The sequence below is a fragment of the Ischnura elegans genome, chromosome X (assembly GCF_921293095.1).
Source record: "Ischnura elegans chromosome X, ioIscEleg1.1, whole genome shotgun sequence".
In the NCBI taxonomy this organism is placed as follows: domain Eukaryota; kingdom Metazoa; phylum Arthropoda; class Insecta; order Odonata; family Coenagrionidae; genus Ischnura; species Ischnura elegans.
In genome coordinates, this window is record NC_060259.1 from 31,396,432 (window position 1) to 31,415,280 (window position 18,849).

The 18,849-nt window shown below is 40.4% G+C and overlaps 1 protein-coding gene across 1 annotated transcript in view; it reads left to right on the top strand.

Moving 5' to 3' along the window:
- The window catches only part of LOC124170800 (MOXD1 homolog 2-like), a 969,195-nt gene that overhangs the window by 705,890 nt on the left and 244,456 nt on the right, over positions 1-18,849 (top strand). The window contains exon 3 of the mRNA XM_046549766.1: positions 5,478-5,624. Coding sequence (XP_046405722.1) covers positions 5,478-5,624 — 147 coding nt within the window. The remainder of the gene's footprint in view (positions 1-5,477; positions 5,625-18,849) is intronic.

The following is an 18,849-nucleotide window of genomic DNA, read 5'->3' on the forward strand; positions in this document are numbered from 1 at the left end:
ATTATGTTTAAATGGAGGGAGATAGTTGCCACTGGAAAGACCTCTACTCTTGACATTCAGGTGAAGCCCATCTGACATTCGATGTTACACCGAGATTAGACATATCCATACCGGATCCTTGTATTGTATATTATATATATGTATATACACTATAAGTGACCCGGCACCCATCTCAGTTTATTGTTACTATCCACATCTTGAATATGCAATTTAAGTATAATGTATGGTCCGTAGACGTCATGGCCGAAGAATTTTAATTGCAAGGCTAACCTCAAGGGACTGTCGTTAAGCGGAGAGCTGGATGCCGGATAAAAAAACGTGATGCGGTGTATCCCCTAGATTTATCCCTTTCGGACTAGAATGAGGCTCCTCTGGGGTTACGCATCGTCGAAGCAAATTGATTAAATTCAAATTAATTCAGGTTTTAATATTTCTCCCCGTTTCACTCCATCATACTGGCCTCCGCTCCTAAACTTGCTCGCCGCATAACATTTACGTCTACTTTGCGTCGGGTTCAACGTAGTTAGAGATCGCCTCGGTAAAAGTGACAAGAAATCGATGAAACTTAGGACACATAATCATTGATAAACTCCCTCACAATGATCGAAAGAAGAAGTGATTGTCATGCGCCATTTTTGAGATGTTTGACGGTAAAATTAGGAGGATTTAACATGGACTTTTATGAAGGAATTAGGTTTTTCGAGCTGGCGATGCCGTTTGTAACAAGACGTTGTTGTGATGTCACCCATTAGAAGCAAACTTTTGTGACAAATCTAAATATTTACGGAAAATTATAAGTTAATGATTAAATAAGCAAGATATATGCGAAAAATTGCCTGAAACTGGCAAATCGCATGGTACCAACATGGCTAAACGAAAATCACCTCACAGACTTCGCCTAAATTACACAAATATATTTATTTTACCGGCTTTTACATACGTATGACATATGTTTTGTTTGTAAATAGATATATTTATTTGGGCCTTACCACTGGGATAATTGCCATTTATTCAAAGTGAGTCGTCAACAGTTCGAGGTGCAAAGGTTCGAAGCAATGTTGAAAGTAGTCAAGTTAACTACTGTAAATACATTTTTAAAACTAATTTTTGGCGTTTTTATTGTGATTAGGTGCAAAATTGCGCTCACATTCCATTCATATTTCTTTTCCTTTTTTTTAAATTTTTTGGTGACTCTTTTGCGTAAATAATTGGTTGCCCCAGTACATCACTTGACTTTAGCCCATACCGCTCTAGCTAATTTAAACTCAATCAGGATTTTTCCCCGGACCCCGTATAGTGGCAATTAGAGAGGTGAGGGATCTCACTTTCGGAGTCCATTTTGCTGTTGCAGGTGGATTTTCCTCGATCGGAAAAACTATCGGGGTGGGTTGGGCAGCTGCCTTCAGAAAAATGTTCGCGCCGGGCAATGGACCGAGGTGGGGTCGTGAAGAGGAATGCCTTACCATCCAACTTCTCCGGTCTTACGAGGCAAGCAAGCCAGGAGGGTTGAAACGAGGATAGGAGAACGAATCAAAAGTGGTCTTAATTATATCTGTGGGGATAATACGTGACGTGGACGTTCGAGGAGTTTTTTTGAATTATGGCCAATCAATCCCTGGGACGGAGCCACGGTAATTATCATGCAAGCCGCATGGAAAGTACGTGGAAAACCTGCTACCGGTGGAAGCCTTCCCTAACTCCTGCTATGCAAATTATCCGTATCCCTGGTGTACAGTCGGGGTGAAATTAGTTTTTGGGAACCATTTTTTTCCTCGGTGGACATCTCAAATAGGAATAGCTTCCACCTGAAAAAAACATCTACCGGCTTGACCTCCACTCTTGTGTCTGTGGCTTCGGGCTGTTAAGCCTTCGTGAAGCTCTCAGCTGTCGCACGCTTGTATAGTCGTTTGAAGGGGAAAATTGAAATAGTTTACTTATCCATTCCGGGGAAAACTGTTTAAGTTGTCGTGTCCCCCCCCCCCCCCAATGTTTTCCTCAAATTCGTGGATTAATACCACGGGACCAAAGTCATGATCCCCCTTAAGGTTTTTTAACGAACTACCCTCTTCTTCATGTTTTATTCGACGATATTTTAACCTCCTTCCTCAACGCCTTTTTCGTTCGGAATTTTTCCATATCAATGCATATTAATTTTATTAAATATGGTTTTCCATGGAAATGAGTCTTCAAAATCGTTTGGAGGCAAATTCACATTGAGTTATTTACATCCCCGTCCATGTTTTCATCGATTATGTACAAGATGGAATATGTTATTCGAGTGGGCCACCCGCAATTTGGTAGTTGACTATTTATTGGTAAAAAATTCAATGGATTATAAATTTTGGTGTCTTTTATTCCTCCGTAGCAAATTATAAAAAATATAATCTGTGAGCCTTTTTATCGCTGATTCCTGTGCATGATAGTATGGTCGGGTAGAGTTCCTAGCATCTGTGTAGATAAAAATTAAGAAAAAAATTCATTTGGTCTAGGGCTATGGAGCACGAACTCTTATCCTGTGTTTATGAAATTCAGTGCCAAATGCCTAATTTTCGAGGTGACATATGCCATTACGGGTTAAAATATTCTTTCAGGTAAAACTATGATTAAATGAATGTTTGTGGTGGCATCTTTGTGATTTTAAGCATTATATAACTAATCTGTGGTGTTAGTTGTTACTCTTAGTGAAATTAATTGGTCACATTCACGTTCAGTTAGTTAAATCATGCATTCTACGTTAAACTACAGCTTATGCCTTGTCACTGAAAACCTTCAGAGGTATCTCAAGTGATACTGAAGAATACGGAAGCCAAAAAAGTCATAATATGTCACGCTTAGTGTCGTACAAGTTGATAAGGAATAGCAGCTGGCCTAAAGAAATGAGCGTGTCTCCCATTTTGAGATGTTTATATTAAAAAGAAATTGAATATTAGATCTGCTTAGGTTCTATCTAAATATATGAAACAAACCCTTATTTTAAGGTTCTGAAGGTGTAAGAGAGCTTTTAATATCTTCTACATTATTTCTACTGTATAGATACCTTTTTCTCAACTTATACGTAACCAAACTCTACAAATGAGGTACCAAAATGCACAGAATTTATCAGAGAACATACGACGGCATATCTTACTTCCTAAATATTGCTATTGTTTCCTAAAATTGGATTTTAAATAATTAAAAAAAAAAACAAAAAAAACAGTCAAAAACCGGTAAATATTCCTGACGTTAACGGCGCACAAACTGATATATTTGTTCATTTGCAACAATATCTCGCATTCTTTAAATAACTTTTATCAAAATGCGGCTTATTCCACATTCAAGTCTCCTGTTGATACGTAAGTATGAGACATCATGTGCGTTTAACAGAGGATAGTGTAATTACTTCCAATGTTGTGTTTAAAGAGGTCCTCTGACCTCAATTTGTACATGAACATTCCAATTAAATTTGTACATGAGACCCTGCCTTTTGTTTACATCTTAAATTTAGAAACGCGCCTATCCCTCTGTGGACCTGCATTGAAAAGAACGGGGGAAGCCCGCTGGGAGCGGGCGCAGCACGCTCGTTCTTCTTACTTCAAGATGTTTAAATATAAATGGAAAGACTTTATTACGATTCTCGGTGAACGCAATGGATATTCTCGTATTTCTGGTTTCCATGTATTTACTTTTTCATTGAAGAAATGCTGTTTTATCTCACCACACGGTGGGCCATCGTAACAAAAGCAACGTCCCTTGCGCACAAATTTCTGCGTGAAACCACGTGAGCATGAAGCCTAGGTCCGTTATGGCCACAACTTCCTTAGTACGGCTCCCACCGCTGCTAATGCGAGGGAGAGAGATTTAAAAACCACATCAGATTCTAGCCACCTGATCCTTTGGGTGGCGTGGAACAAAAGGGAAAGGGCAGGGGGTGACAAGCGAGGGATCCCCAAAGGGGGTCCTCTAGCCACTTCCTCTCATCCTTTCGTCGCGACAAAAACGTCGCTCGAATGCGACTACGGGTGACGGACCTATCGGGGCAGTGAAACAATAAAACTTGGGCTCACATATCACCTTAAGTGAGCATATATGTAAAATCTACATTCATATACATATGAGTTTACGTCTCTCTACTGTGGAAGGAGTTTGCGTAGCCTCTGGTTGATTTAATATTTTTTTGAGTTTCATATTTTGTTTTATTTTTTCAATTTCAGTTATTTTTTACGTTTGTAACGTGGATCTATATAGAGGGTTCGAGTCCCAGTCAGGCCACATTTTTAGCCTCTGATACCCAGAACCTCCTAGTTGGTAGCCAGGTGCTCTACCAGCTGCGATACCAGGACGCTTAGATTTACCATGATTTCATCGGGGGTTTATGCACAGAAAACTCCCTTTGCATACTTGCTTTGGCCCACAAGAGTAACCAATAGATGGTACTGGGGTAGCTCACCACTCACCAAGAGAAAGATTAAATAAATAATTAGAGGGCTACACATAGTTTCATATCTTAAATGCACTTGCAAGAAAGACTCCATTGTAGGCTTCATAAATTGCTGTTGATATATGATTGTACATATTACCAAGTCCTGAAAAAATGATGCTGCCCAAATAATGTTAATACGAACGTGTTTTTTCCGGTTTTCATTTTTGAAGCGCATTTATGTATATATGAAGGAAAATAATAATTAAGTGCGCACCACTATGAATTTTAATTTTTAGGGCCTCGATTTGTCGCTTTCAAGCATGTTTTATCAGAAAAGGGATACTTGTAGTGTCGTTCGTTATAGAATTATTGGGAAGAAAACCATCAGTATTTTAGCTTCTTATATGCTAGCCTAATAACGCCGCAATAACCAGTAATATATTCTTATATTCTACAATAATGTGTGAATAAAAAGATTCTGCCCATTAACGTTTTATTGTAGAGATCATCGGTAGAGTGACGCCGTAAACGATAAAAGTGTGAAAATTGAATAATGTGATTGTTTTCACTTATCAGAAAGACATAAGGTACGTTAAAGGCATATCCATTAAACTGCGCTTCCTGTATAGAATAGCAAATTAAAATATCGATTAGTTTCAGCACCGTCCCGTCATTATATTTGCTCTGGAAGTGAAACGATTCTCTAATGTTTTAAAATTTATATTCCTCCCTTTTTTCCCTTTTGTGCGTTTGCATGCTCGCATTTATTAGAAACGTACACGCACCCACGTACACCCGTACCCATTCACGGGACGGGTATATAAAACTCGTTTATCCTCTCTTTTTTTCTCAAACCCTTTTCTTCTTTCCGGGAGGGTCTGAGGGATGGCTAGGGAGCAGTTAGCCGCCGCTCCCTTGCACCCAGCCATTCCTCATTCCGCCGTGTGGGTCCACCATTGTTTCCGCCTCGGATGCGTCGTCACCTGGAAATGCAGAGTTTCGGTTGGAGGGTATGAGGGGTGGAGGAATACGAGAAAAATCCTGAAATTCGCTCTTTTTTTTCTCTTCCTGCCAACAGGACAGGCACGCCAAGGGGATGAGCGAGCCGGAGGTGGAGGCGAGCCAAGACTGGGAGCTGCTGCTGGGATACGAGAATGGCACCCACACGGTCCTGAGGTTCCGTCGCGCCTACGACACCTGCGACAGGATGGACTACAAGATCACGGTGAGTCAACACTCAAGCATGTCGTAGTAGTAGTGTTTTGTTTTTAGGGTGCCTCGACAACTAAGGTCATTTGTACCGCCGACAGTCTATAAAATCAAAATTTTAAAAGATACATTAAAAACAAATTCAATCATTCATAAAAATTTTCAAAAAGAAGGGGTAGTCAGATGATAAAAAAGGCTGGAATTAAAACACTGTTAATTATCCCGGTCTCTATTGAAAACTTGATGACACGGCTGACACTATCAGGGTCGCCTCCCAGGATGTCCCCTAGGTCTCCCCCGATGCTCAGCCGATGGCGCACAGAACGGTATTTCTTACACTGTCAGGAGATGTCTCACAGTAAACTCAAGCATGTCTCCGATGTAATTGTTAAGAGGGAGAATCATCACTCTAGCTCGATGACTGCATTATAATATCGACACGTTTCATTCGACTCGCTCTTCCTCTTTCCGCTGTGACAGGTGTCAATAAAACCAGATATATATTCAAGGATTGTATCGCTAGCCTCGGTAGCGGCGGGGTAGGTTCCTCGCCTGCCTAACAAGAGGTAGCCGGTTCAAGCCCCGCCTGGGTCGATTGCCCCTCTCCAAGGCATGAATGTTCGTGCAGGCATAATTATTTTCTTGTCTCAGAAATCCCGATATAAAAGGCCTATATGTGCTGTTTTTGGTGGTATGGGAATCGCAAAAATAAGAAGAGAGCCATTTGATATTTTAACGTACAGTTTTTCCAAGGAGAGGCGCTTGAAACGGTGGAGTTATTGAAAACTCCTACAAAACTCGTATTATATTCACTCATAGGAAAGTGGTAAGGCACCTTAAGAATACGGCAATGAAATTGGACTCAGAGTATGCAATTTCCTATTAATATACTGACATGTTTCTGCTCAACCGTATGGAATATATCATCACAGAAATACTCCTGATGATGTAATTCTTTAGACCCCTTTCGTAATACGTATGGCCGAAAGGAAGCGACCATATCTCTCAGTATTATTCATTATGAAATTACAACATTAGAAGTTTGGGTCAGATAACAATATTGTTGCTTTGAATTCCTTGTTTGTTCCTTCCTACTAAAGCCCACCGTGGTAATTTAAAGATAATTACGACATTCTTGGAAGCCGTCTTCATGTGCCCAGGAATCGTCATTCTACACTCCGCGCTTGCTGACCCCATAAACACGATAAAATCCAAGAAACCAAATTGAAGTCATCATGGTTTATGGATTAGAAACTTGCCAGCATTTGCCTTTGTGGATGTAGCCGCTGCGGTTGAGGTGTAACAGGGAGGAATCTTAATGTCAATGAAACAAAATTGCTCTTTTACGCTAAGTTTACTCAGCACAATACGCCTCAACCATTTGGCCATTATCAGGGAATGCACTCAGTCAGTAAGAGGTCATGTTGACCGAAAGGTTGTAACGTCTCTTCGGAAGTAAACTCACAAGGGAAGACACCGTTCCTTGCTCCGCCTTTTTCAATGCCGTATTTTTTATGGCATTCGCAGTGACGAACACCTCTCGGAACTGGTAGTAGTTCCATTGAATGTGACTCAGTTTGGCTGAAATAAATTGATTTTCATGCAGTATTTTTAAAAAGCCATCTATAATTCCAAGATAGTGGATCAGCTGGTGTAGTGTTTAGCAGCGTCGTCTCTTACCAAAGAGGCCAGGGGTGAGGAGTTCATCATTTTGTAGTGTTCATATTGATCACTCGGCGACAAGTTAATAATTCATTTTAATTGCAACAAGAAAAGGCAAGTATTGCCCTAGGAGGTATTGGGGTAAAATCTTCTCTTATAAGATACTGAGAAATGTTTTCTTAGGAAATGATCACAACTGTTTGATTACAAACTAACGCTCAATTAAAAAGAAGTCTCAATTTAGCAATAATTATGACTTTCTTGGAAGCTTCTTTATGTGTCCGTGAAAGGCCGCATCCCCTTGTAATACCTCCTCGAAATTCAGCCCCAGTTCAACGCGTCCGCCTGCTTTTTCTCCGCGTCCATCTCGCAGAGCCTTCGACACACCGCCGGCATTTGAGCCCTCCCAACTCACCCCTACGTGAAGCCGGCGGGATCCATATTTCGTACGTTATTATAATATTACATTTATTACGGGCCGGCGTGTTTGCATTGCAAATGAGCTCAAGTGGCCGAGGGAGTCATCTTTCTCGGCGTCGTCTTGCCGCCTCGCCTGCTTCCGTCCGAGATATCCTGCTCACTTCCAACCAACCCTCCCGCCCCGTAATGCAAGCTGTTTTGAAGACGCATCGCGACCACATGACTATTATTATTTTGTATTTTGTCGTGTTTTACTTATTTAAAGCTTATGGAAGCATTTTGAAATTTCCAGGGAATATGAGTTAGACGCCTATCAACGTTTGTCTGTAAAGTCCATGCATTTTTTTCACGTGAAATTATGGTACGGTATTTGGAGGAGGCGATCGACGGTTTAGGCTATTAGGGACTGGAGAAGGGTAAGGAAGGGTGGAGAGAAACCCGGCGTCGGAATTAGCCCTCCCATAACTGAATGCGCGAAGGAGACCACGGTTAAAAATCACTAGCGACGAACGGAGTGTTGCACTTTGATTGTCCACCTTAAAGCCCTTTAGCAGGCATCGGGCATTCTATGCCACCGTCGGTATTTGAACCGGGGCCCATGGGGTGGGAAGCCAATACCCTTGCAACCACACTTACTCAATCCTCCTTTAGGAAAGTTGTACTCTTCCTAATATTCATTTAAAAAATTGATGAAACATTGATAAAATAGCTTCAATCCGTTAGCGGAAAACTTGAACTAGTATGCCATCGCGGAAGTCTATAATGGTATAAATTTTCATGCCGTATGGATTAAGCACTAGCAGCAATTTGCCTTCGTAGATGTAGCTGTGACTGATGAGGTGTAGTGGAGAGGTATCTTAATGTCAATACCACAATATGACTCTCTTACGCTAAGTGTACTCAGTACGATGCGTTTGAACTGTTTGGTCATTATCAGATAATATGTTATTTCAGTAAAACTTCATGAGGACCGAACGGTTGAATCGTGTCTTCGGAAGTGAACTTAGTGTAAAAGTTCCGACTCGTTATATCGACGTTATTCTCCTGAATCTCGAAGAACTATTGCCTCATTGAATATACTGGGGTATTTTTTTTCCTTTTTAGACTCTTGAAAATATTTTTATTAATCTATTTTTTTTAATTCAAGTTGATATCTCCAGGGGTACTATAAAATATATGTGTTTCTAACACCACCCTCTTCTTACGACAGGCCAACCGCATTGCTACGTGATGTGCCAAATGTATTTGAGTGTGGGAATTCAAGTTTTTCGGCAAACGAATTGATCGTTGTCGGCCGATGAAATTATGTGGCCGATTTAAAAACAAATTTTGTGCAAGATTTCCATAATGATTTGAATGAATGATGGCACGGCTAGTTAAATCCACAGTGGAAATAATCAAGCCTTCATTACTCAGAAAAATACTCGAGTGCTCATGCATTCGTGTGATCGATGTTCAGATACCAGTTAAAGTACTATGGTTCTTCCTTTCAAACCTCAATTACCTGCTGGCACTCGAGTACTCATGAACAGAAAATAAGTTTTAGCGGTGCTCCATAAAGACGTATAAGTTGGCTTTGTCCCAATAACTTTCGACACCATCATTACTTTACCATTTTTCTCTATTACATCTACATCCACATACTTAATACCCTGCGAGCCACCTCCAGGGTGTTTGGCAGGGGTGATCAATCACCAGTATGCAGCATGCAATTGGACTCCCACATGCACATCACACAGTCCAAAAAAACGTCACGCATACTACCAAATTATACTAGGATATACTGTTAGAAATAATAATGTTAAGAAACATGCATTAAGTTATACATAGGTTAGTAGGCTACACTAAAAGTCGTCTAATCTATCGCTGTCGTTGTAATAATGCCTTATTGATCGTGGAAGAAAAAACAATCTGAATCTGTCTGTTCGACAGTCTATTTCTCTTATTTTAATTACATGAACATATCTTCTTCCGTAGTATGTTGGCGTCCGCAAGATATAGCTACTTCGTTAGAAAAGACACTGCTCTTGAATTTATCTAAAGGGTTTAATCTATTTTTTAATCTACGGTCTGACAGAGATTCCCATCCGAGTTTATCTAAAACGTCAGTTACACTAACAAAACTATATTAACGACCTTCACATACCTGGCAGCTCTAACGTTTACTAACTATTTCACTAACGTTTATTGAATATGCGAACTTCAAAAATAATATATTTTAGGGTATTATATTATTATGTTGGCACTCCCTCAAGACGAGACATAAAGTCTTGTTGTCTGATAGTGAAAGGAATATTTTTGCTTTCCTTCATGAGATACATGAGCATTGTAGTCAATTCAGAAATGTGAACATGTTGGAGCATGGAATCCAAGTCAGCGATCGCTTATCCCGTCAAGCTTCTCAGTATTGCCTCGCCCGGCCCCTCACGTCTCTCTCCTGAAAAAGATCGACTTCCGCTGCTGAGCGCCACTCCCCCAACATGTCAGCTATAAATCTTCTCCCATCTGTATTTATTGGAGAAAAAATTGAGATACCCACCCAAGTCCCCGAGTTTTTTTTTAATTTTTGAAAAATTACGGCGACCATTTACGGAGGAGCAGTTAATTCCTAAGGCGCACTAAAAATTTGCGTCCAGCCTTGTTTTGATGGGTCAGTTGGCGGAAGACGTTCGAGGACATAAAACCTACGACGTGGCTATGAATTAGGTCCCGGCATATGAAACCTTGCAGCTGTATATGTTAACGCAAAATCCATGGAAATTTCTGAAGCAGCCGCTCTTGTTCCTTTTATTTTCATCCGAAAATTTTGAGCTCCATATTCATTGGGGTTAGACCCACGGTCGTATTTCACCCTTATGACGTGCAGAATTGCAAAATCCACTCTATGCCCTATGCCAGATGCTTAACTTTCCTGTGGCGTTTCTTGGATTTAGTGCGTACATTGTGTTGAAGGTTTTTTTTTGCAAATTTCATATTTACGCTAAGGTTTTGTGAATAATTTGTGTACTTATGTTTTAAATTATACATTTGAGTACATCGACATTGTAATAAAATTCACGTAAAAAGGTTCTTCTATCCTTTTCAAATTAAAATTTGACTGCAAATATGGCGATGGTAAAAAGAATAAGGGTCTACCACGAACAGAAAGTATGGGGTGATCAATTTAATTTCTTGGAAGCGCTTCCTAGTTTCTTTTTTGTGTTTTACTTCTTCAATTACTTCTCGCTGAAAAAAATAATTGGCAAATTATGGTTTAGGTATGGGAGCATTTCCTTTTAACAGAATTCATTCAACTCAAATGTAATTGAATCGTTGAACTTATAATCTAATTTCTGCCGTATTAACCTCACGTACATGATAAAATATATGGTTCCTAGATTCTCGTGATTCTTGTTGGATTCAATATCCATCGTTGAGGATATTGTGTATATATTCGCGGAATTGACGCCCACCTCCGACCTACATGAAGGAAATTGGTCCAAGAATCTAATTCTGCGTCATTTTTGTAGAAATTCACAATTTGCTCTTCCAATTCTGCTCCGTTGACTCCCGCTTTAAAAAAGTAGCAAGCTTTCTTTTCTATAATCCTGGAAATTTTATGCAGGCCCGAGTTCTTTGGGCAGTACATCTCTAAGCATAAACATCAAATTGATTCAGTTTGAATGTACGTTGTGTATTTTGTATGTGTATTGTTCACCTAAATGTGATATAATTTTCTTAATATCTTAATAACCATGATAATACAACTTTTAAGGTTCATCACCGGATGAGCCTTAAACTGAGGAAGACGAATGTAGTGGAATGAAATCCTGTTTTAATGAGAAAGAATAGGATGGCAATTTCCCACAAATTTAGTACAATGAGCTTGAGAATGACATGACTGTCGAAACACGTCGTACCTTATTGAATACATTTGTGAAAAATTGCCGGTTTCTATTTTTCATTAAATTAGCTCATCACCGGGCTACGTTTTGAGTTACTAACTTGAATTGAAGTCAAATCTTGCTAGTTACACTGCAGTCTTCTCAAAGAGCTGAAAATATGTTGACTTTAAAGTATTGCCGAACTGGATGAATTGAATAGATTCACTTGTCCACATTCTCTTTACAATCATTTTAAACCTCGTTGGATGTCGTGTAGAAGGCAAAGTTTTTTTTAATGAGAAAAGGATTTGTTTTGAATACCTCATTCGCGAGGCTATCCTCTTGATCCAAGATAAATATAAACAACTACAAATGGTAATTTCCACTTTTCAATACCTTGATACTTCTTGACTTCAAGACCTTGAAAATGACAGAATGTTTAAACCATGGCCGGTAGTGAGGTTTAGTTTTAGAGTGTAGAATCTTACATTGAAATTCGCTGATGCGAATTTTGTAATCATTTTCTCATTTTTTCTTTTGTCTTTTATTTTAAATTATGTTTTTCTTTTCTTTATATTGGGATTATAAAATCCATAAATAAATGAAAACATTTGATTGGAACGAGGTTAAGACATTGGAGAGACTCATAGAAGAGAAATTTGTTGAGACACTGTGCATGTAGATGGGATATTTGGATCGTAATCCCATATGTACTGCAAGTAGAGTATTATTAACAAGTGCCGTTTATGTTTTATCATGGATGCATCGCATTTCCACCAAATCAAGTCTGAAACGATTTCCTTCCGTCGTCTTGACTTCATCCATTGAAACTGTGCGACAAAAATTGCCCGTCTAGCAGCGAGCGTGCATGCATGGTGGGTCGACTGCGTGTTGCGGGGGACGAGAGACCTCCCGGCCGGCCCCCGCGCCTCTGGAGGTCGGGGAGGGACGGGCGCCCTGCAGATGGCCGGATTTATAGCCGCTACCGGTCGGACCCGGCGTTTTTTTCCCACCCGCCACCGCCTCCCCGCAGCAGCAGCAACAGCGGCGAGCGAGAGGGGCTCACCACCCCCGGAGGGTCGGCGAAACTTTCTTTAGAAGATCAAGTCCACCTTAAACGATTCCATTAGTACCGATGCGATAATGTTTTTCGAGGGAGGTCTTTGTTACGGCTGGCTCGAACCCGCAAGGATAAAGTCTCATTAATTCTTTGTTTTTTCTCCTCCTCCTCGGAGTGGTGGTGTGTGTTGGGCGATCTTTGGTAGTTTTTATCTCATTGCCTCTCTTTGTCTTCCCACTGTAGAACTGTGGGATTTTGCCCTTCGGGACCTGCAGTCCGATACGAGAGCTGCATTTAAAGCATTTCCTCCTCGCACTCAACTCATACCGTTGGCGTTTGGGTCCGCCTACGCGGTTCATTTGCGTAGTGTGTGTGTTAGTCGAATTGGCTTAGAAGTCTCTTTCTTTCTCCGGCGCATTAAGACGTATGCAAATGATTGTGAGATGTAAGGCCGCGATAAAGCTCTCCGGTGTTCTCTCTTTTGCATTTTCCATGCTCAGGGGAGGCTAGTGCTTTTTTTCACCTGACGGTATGTTACCCCGGGGAAATAAATCCCGCAAAGTTTCAGATAAAGTATTCGAGCGATCGGGCGTCTCGTTATGCGCTCGACGCAACGCCGCTTGCATTCCGCCTTTAGGGGTGTCTTTTTCTTTTGCATTTCGCCCTTTTTATGCGTCAGATGCGCCGCGAAATTCTTTGGGTGTTGCCAAAGGTTCAGGGTATAAAAGTGAAGGCAGAGTCTAAAGTGAATTGGACGATTCATGGAAACAAATATAGCGAAAACATTTGTAATTATTAGCAAATGAAATATAAGGAAATGAGACATTTGCTCTTTTACCAATAATGCCATCAATATATTCTGCGGGTGTTACCAAAGGTTCCCTGTGCTATAGTGAAGGCAAAGTCTAAATCGAATTGGGGGGTTCATGGAAACAAATATAGGTAAAATATATATAATGATGATAAAAATGTTGATAATTTTATATGGGATATGAAGTAATAGGACACTTGTTATTTTAGCAATGACGCCGTGAGTATATTCTGTGGTTATTACCAAAGGTTTCCTGCGCAAAAGTGAACATTGGTTCTGTGACTTGCATTATAGGGAAGACAGAAATACCGAAATCATAACTGTTTGACGTTTTAAAAATTTTAAGTTGGAATTCATAATCATTTGTAACATCAATATGGACTTATGTGCAGATTTTATTTTCAGCCAATAATGATTTTTATAATACCCTTAGTGATGATGTACCGTATGAATTTCATTGCTATTGTTTCATTCTCGTCGGAAACACGTGTGTGAAATGATTTCTGTGAACGATTTCGGAGAACCTGAGAACCTTTACTAAGAAATTACGTGAGAAAGGTACGGAGTAGTCATGAGATCATTGCGCACATTCGTACTTGGATGCTGGAAATGCCTCGCGGTTGTACCGAAACGGCAAGACCTGACCCCACCTTACTTGCAGCAGTAATATCAGTGCAACGTGCACTCCCGAAGGAAATGGGTTAAGGGAATAGTTTGGGTGCTGCGCTGTGGTAGTGGAAATCGGGAAACTTGGTGGCACGTGTTATACACCGAACATCGCAGTTTGCGTGAAACTAAACTCATTTTTAGGAATGAGTCGGAATAGTTGTTGAGTGACCACACATTCCAATGGAGTGTACTAAAAGGAACAAGGGGAACAGGCTCCCAAGAAATTTTGGTAGTACACGCTATTGTCGCAATTTTCCTAATCGTAATGCGTGTCGGAAAGCTTTAATATTCATATGAGGAATTTATAATGGACATACATTTTGAAAACATGAAATGTGAAGAAATAATACACTTGTTCTTTTACAAATGACGCCATGAGTACATGCAGTTATGGTAAGGTATTTTATTGATATATTATGTAAGGATAACAAGTAAATATCTTCGCTCATATTATTCTATATTAATATGATATGGTTCTAATTGATATGATATTTTCTTTGAGTACTGGCATATTTTACTTTATTTTTGGAAGGCCTTGGGCTGTGAGTAACCGGCCGAAGGGCTAAAAATTTTCTTATATTTAGGCACCCAGTTTATTCACGCATGTACTGAGGGAAAGACGATTAATACGTGTATACTTAGTCTCTTGAATATCCGCGGAGTATACAGTGAACACTTTCTGCAGAGTCAGTCATTCAGTAGGTGTCATGTCTTGGGCGTGAGAAAACAAGCTGAATGGCTCTTGAATGCTATGACACATAGTAGATGAAAAGACCTATGGTCTCACTCGATGATACACTGGCCATGAGCAAGGAATCGTGACGGCGGGAATAATTTTTTAATTTGCTTTCCCATACTCAAGCATCCCTTCATATGCAAATATTTCGAATAATGCTCTCGGTACTCTGTTACCTTCGAATAATCGCGCGTGTTTGACCTGTCTGTTTCTTTTTGTAATCATTTTTTTCTCCTCTTCCGATCTTTTGAAACTCGTCTTTAAGGGTGACTTGCAATTGCTTTCTGGGCGCCAGAGATTTCCCGTCAACCTCTCGCAGATATTCCTGGAATTCCGACCTCTGATCGCTTACCCTTATCGCTTATCACTCTCGGAGACGTGAAATATACTTGAGATGACGTTCGTTTGACGTAGGCATTTTCAGTGGTGTTGGAGGGACATACCCATCGGGGCACCGTGTCGTGGGCCCAAAATCACACCCCGTGATCCAGGCGTTTTCTTCCCCAATTCCATTTCAATCATGCACGTGGGAATATTCGCAGCATCCGCTCTTGTATGGGAAGGGAATTTTCTTATTTCGCGACCGGCTATTTATTACAATTGCCATGAAGTTTCCGGCATCTATCTCCGATATACATTATGCAGTAATGTCATACTTTTTATTCCTTTAATTTAGCCTTTTTGTCTGAACTGTATGTATTTTTTTCAATTTACAAATTGCGTTCATAGTATTTTTGGCTCGTTGATAATCTGCTCTCATTGGTTCAAGATTTCTCTCCCACTTAATTTTTCCTACGATTAATTTCCACTTTTTTTTTAATAAAATACTTGCGTAAATAGCTCCTTAAAACTCTTTTGAAACGAAATTTAGCTTGCCCATATTGTAGTAAAATATAGTAAAGGAAACTACATGTACAATATTATGCGTAAATGAGTTTTTCCTAATGGCGGAATCTTCAAATCCATAATTATTATCTACAGAAATATTAGTTGTAACTAGCAAGTGTCATGCGTTGTGTGATGTACCGGATATCTCTTTAATTTTCTGTTAAGGGTTGGCTTTTAAGTGGAACCTAGAATAAACATCTATAAATAGTGATTTTAATACTAGGATTGAAAGTGTATCTGAGCTTAATAATAATACCCCTATCTTTATCTTTCTGGCCGACATAAATCTTGCTTTTATACTTGACATCAGGTATAAGACAACGCTATGATATTTCATAGAGCTTCTTCACCTACACCATACATTATGTTTTTTAGAATAATATGTATTTGAACATACGTTTTCTCTAAGATTTTTTTAATGTGTGAAGATATTTATTTTATATCTCTATGCAATACTTCGTATATATTTATTTGATATATTTATGTTATGCCTTGTATCGCTACGCTTATCTAATTGCTTCACATATAGTAATTCAGGCTTACCTTGTTTTTATCCTCCTCACCCATGTAATTTGAAATACTTCATACGATACTCCCTAATAAAATATGGATGAAGTAAATAAAAGGAGTTATTCCGAAGTATTTTAACCAGGTGATTCATCGTCCAAGCCTACAGCCAATGTTCGCCCTTTTATTTATATCCCTTTATCTCCAGTAGCACGAATAGTTCCGTGGTAATACCTCCGTTGATATTGAGGTAATTCCGTTTTGGTGGTACTCGAAGAGTAGCCTTATACTCTTGCTCTGGGTAGAAGCGAAAATTATTTCGCTGCCTCCCGCAAAGAAGCTCATTCGTTGTCCTTTAATTATGTCATCACAACGGAAGGAAGGTGTGACGAAAAAGGGTGAGATGAGCCGGAGAACAGTCGTCGAGAAAGTGAGTCTTCACGTAAAATTCATTGGATGCCATCCCGGCGTTGCGGAGGGGGAAAAATGACGGCCGCGTTGAGTAAGACCCGAGATGTTGTCATCGCGCTAGGGTACTTGCGACGCGGAAAGGACGAGTCTCGAAAATATTTCGTGGCATAATTTATGGGCGACTAGTATGTGTACGGAGACTTCAAGGCTTGTTGACTTTGCATTTCTCATGCGGCGACGTCTTCTCCTGCTGTCGGACGCGTTGAAAGAGGACTTTGCGATACGAGCACTACCGTACACGCCGGACTACCCGTAGGCGTGAAAATTTTCACCCTTTCGGTCAGCTGGATCATTGTATTTCAAGGTTTTGTCTTGACCTTAAAATATTCCTTGATTTAATAGTTTCTGGATATCGATGAATTTCATTTTGGAGAATTTTAGTATGAATGGCATACGTTAAAAATTACTTCCAATCTTAAGTAATTAAAGGTACTTGACCGTACCTTTGTAACAATCAAAGAGCTGAAATTCTTATTCGTTTGTCATTATATTTCCAAAGATCAATAAGATTGTCATGAGAGATTTTCATTATTAATTTGCGGCTTGATAAAATTGATAATTCTCGCTAAATATTGCACATATAACATCACGTGGCTCTTCGTCGTTTCGCAGCTACGCCAGGTGGAAATATTTTCGCGGTAGGAATGAAAGCTCGCTCTAGACAACCTTATCATCAATTGTGAATCCGTGATTAAAAGTAATTACAGTCATTCTTAGCCGGGGAATAGTTGACCAAACGAAGGGGGAGCCGCAGACATTGATGGACATAAAATGTGAGAGTACTTTCGGGTGGGTAATAAAATTGATATTTATTGTTCGTTTCTGAATGATTATGGTGATTCCCAACGAGAGACAAAAGTTGATTTACGTAAAGCCAGGAGAAGATTGATGAATTTTAAATCATCAATGATTTTGAAACATGTGGTCCTACGCAGTTGAAGAATGTATAAAATTGGTGGACCTAAAATTGGAGGACAGTGTTGAAATGAATCGTAAAAAAAAGTATTTGTTTTTATAATTTTTTTAACTGCGGCTTTAGAAATATGCCATGTACGTATCAAAAATTTATGAATTGTATCCGACACCTCTCTCCGTACAGTCGGTAAACATCAACACACTTTCACATTCCCATCCGGCAGGGACTTCTTCTGGGAGACCCTTCCCATCAGCATAATCCTATGGTTTTAGGTTTCAAGAGTCGGACACGCCAGCCGTCGGAAATTCCATAATCACCGAGCAGGGACGCAGCCAATAGGCGGGCGGTGCGAGTGCGCGCGCAAATATTTGTCGTGCGGAACGAGACGGGAGTGAAAATAAATAGAAATATAATGATGCCCACAAATAGTGCTACTCTCTCGCGGTCCTCCCTAGGATTTCGGAGACCCACTCTCTCCGCCTAGAGATCCTTTCAAATGACCACTCACCGTTCCCGACGCCATGTTATATGCGTTCCGTTTTGGAGACCAAAGCCGGATGCTAATCTCCTATCCCTTCCTCCCCACGAGTCGGGCTCACAGAAACTCCCTCCTCCCTGGACCGTGTTGAGTACTGACCCTCGTAGCATGTGCAGTCATCGCTGGGTGCCTCCCCACCCTCCCAGTCTCCCTCTGATGTCTGTATGCTCACTCTCAGATTATGAAGAGTGAATGTTTGCCCAAGACACGAGGGTGGAGTAATGTTGGGCCAAGGGGTGGGGCGGCTACGTGAGTGTTTGCCCAGCGTCCTCTCTCTCTCTCTCTCTCTCCCGTCGTACCCGCCCTGGCTGCGCACGTTACGGAATGTGTATCTACGGCTTCACAAACCTCGCGTCTCCGTCGGCCATCCGTGGCGGGTCGCACCACCGCCCCCGCCCGGGCACCCAGGTGAGCACCTCCCCGAGGTTTTGAAGCTCCAAACGATCAAGGATCGCGTTCACGTAAGACGGAGTACAGGGATTTAAATATTTGGTCATAGAGCGGTTTGTTTGGAATTATTTTCCAAGAGAACATTCCACTAAGGGAAAATCATTTGACTTGGTCGAGATTTGACCTCAGGTCTACCGAATTCTCGAGATCTAATAAATTCCGAAGATTCAAGCGTAATAAAGAGGAATTTTTCCATATTGAAATAAATGCTTGCAATACTCAAAGATTATAAAATTTTATAACTGTTTTA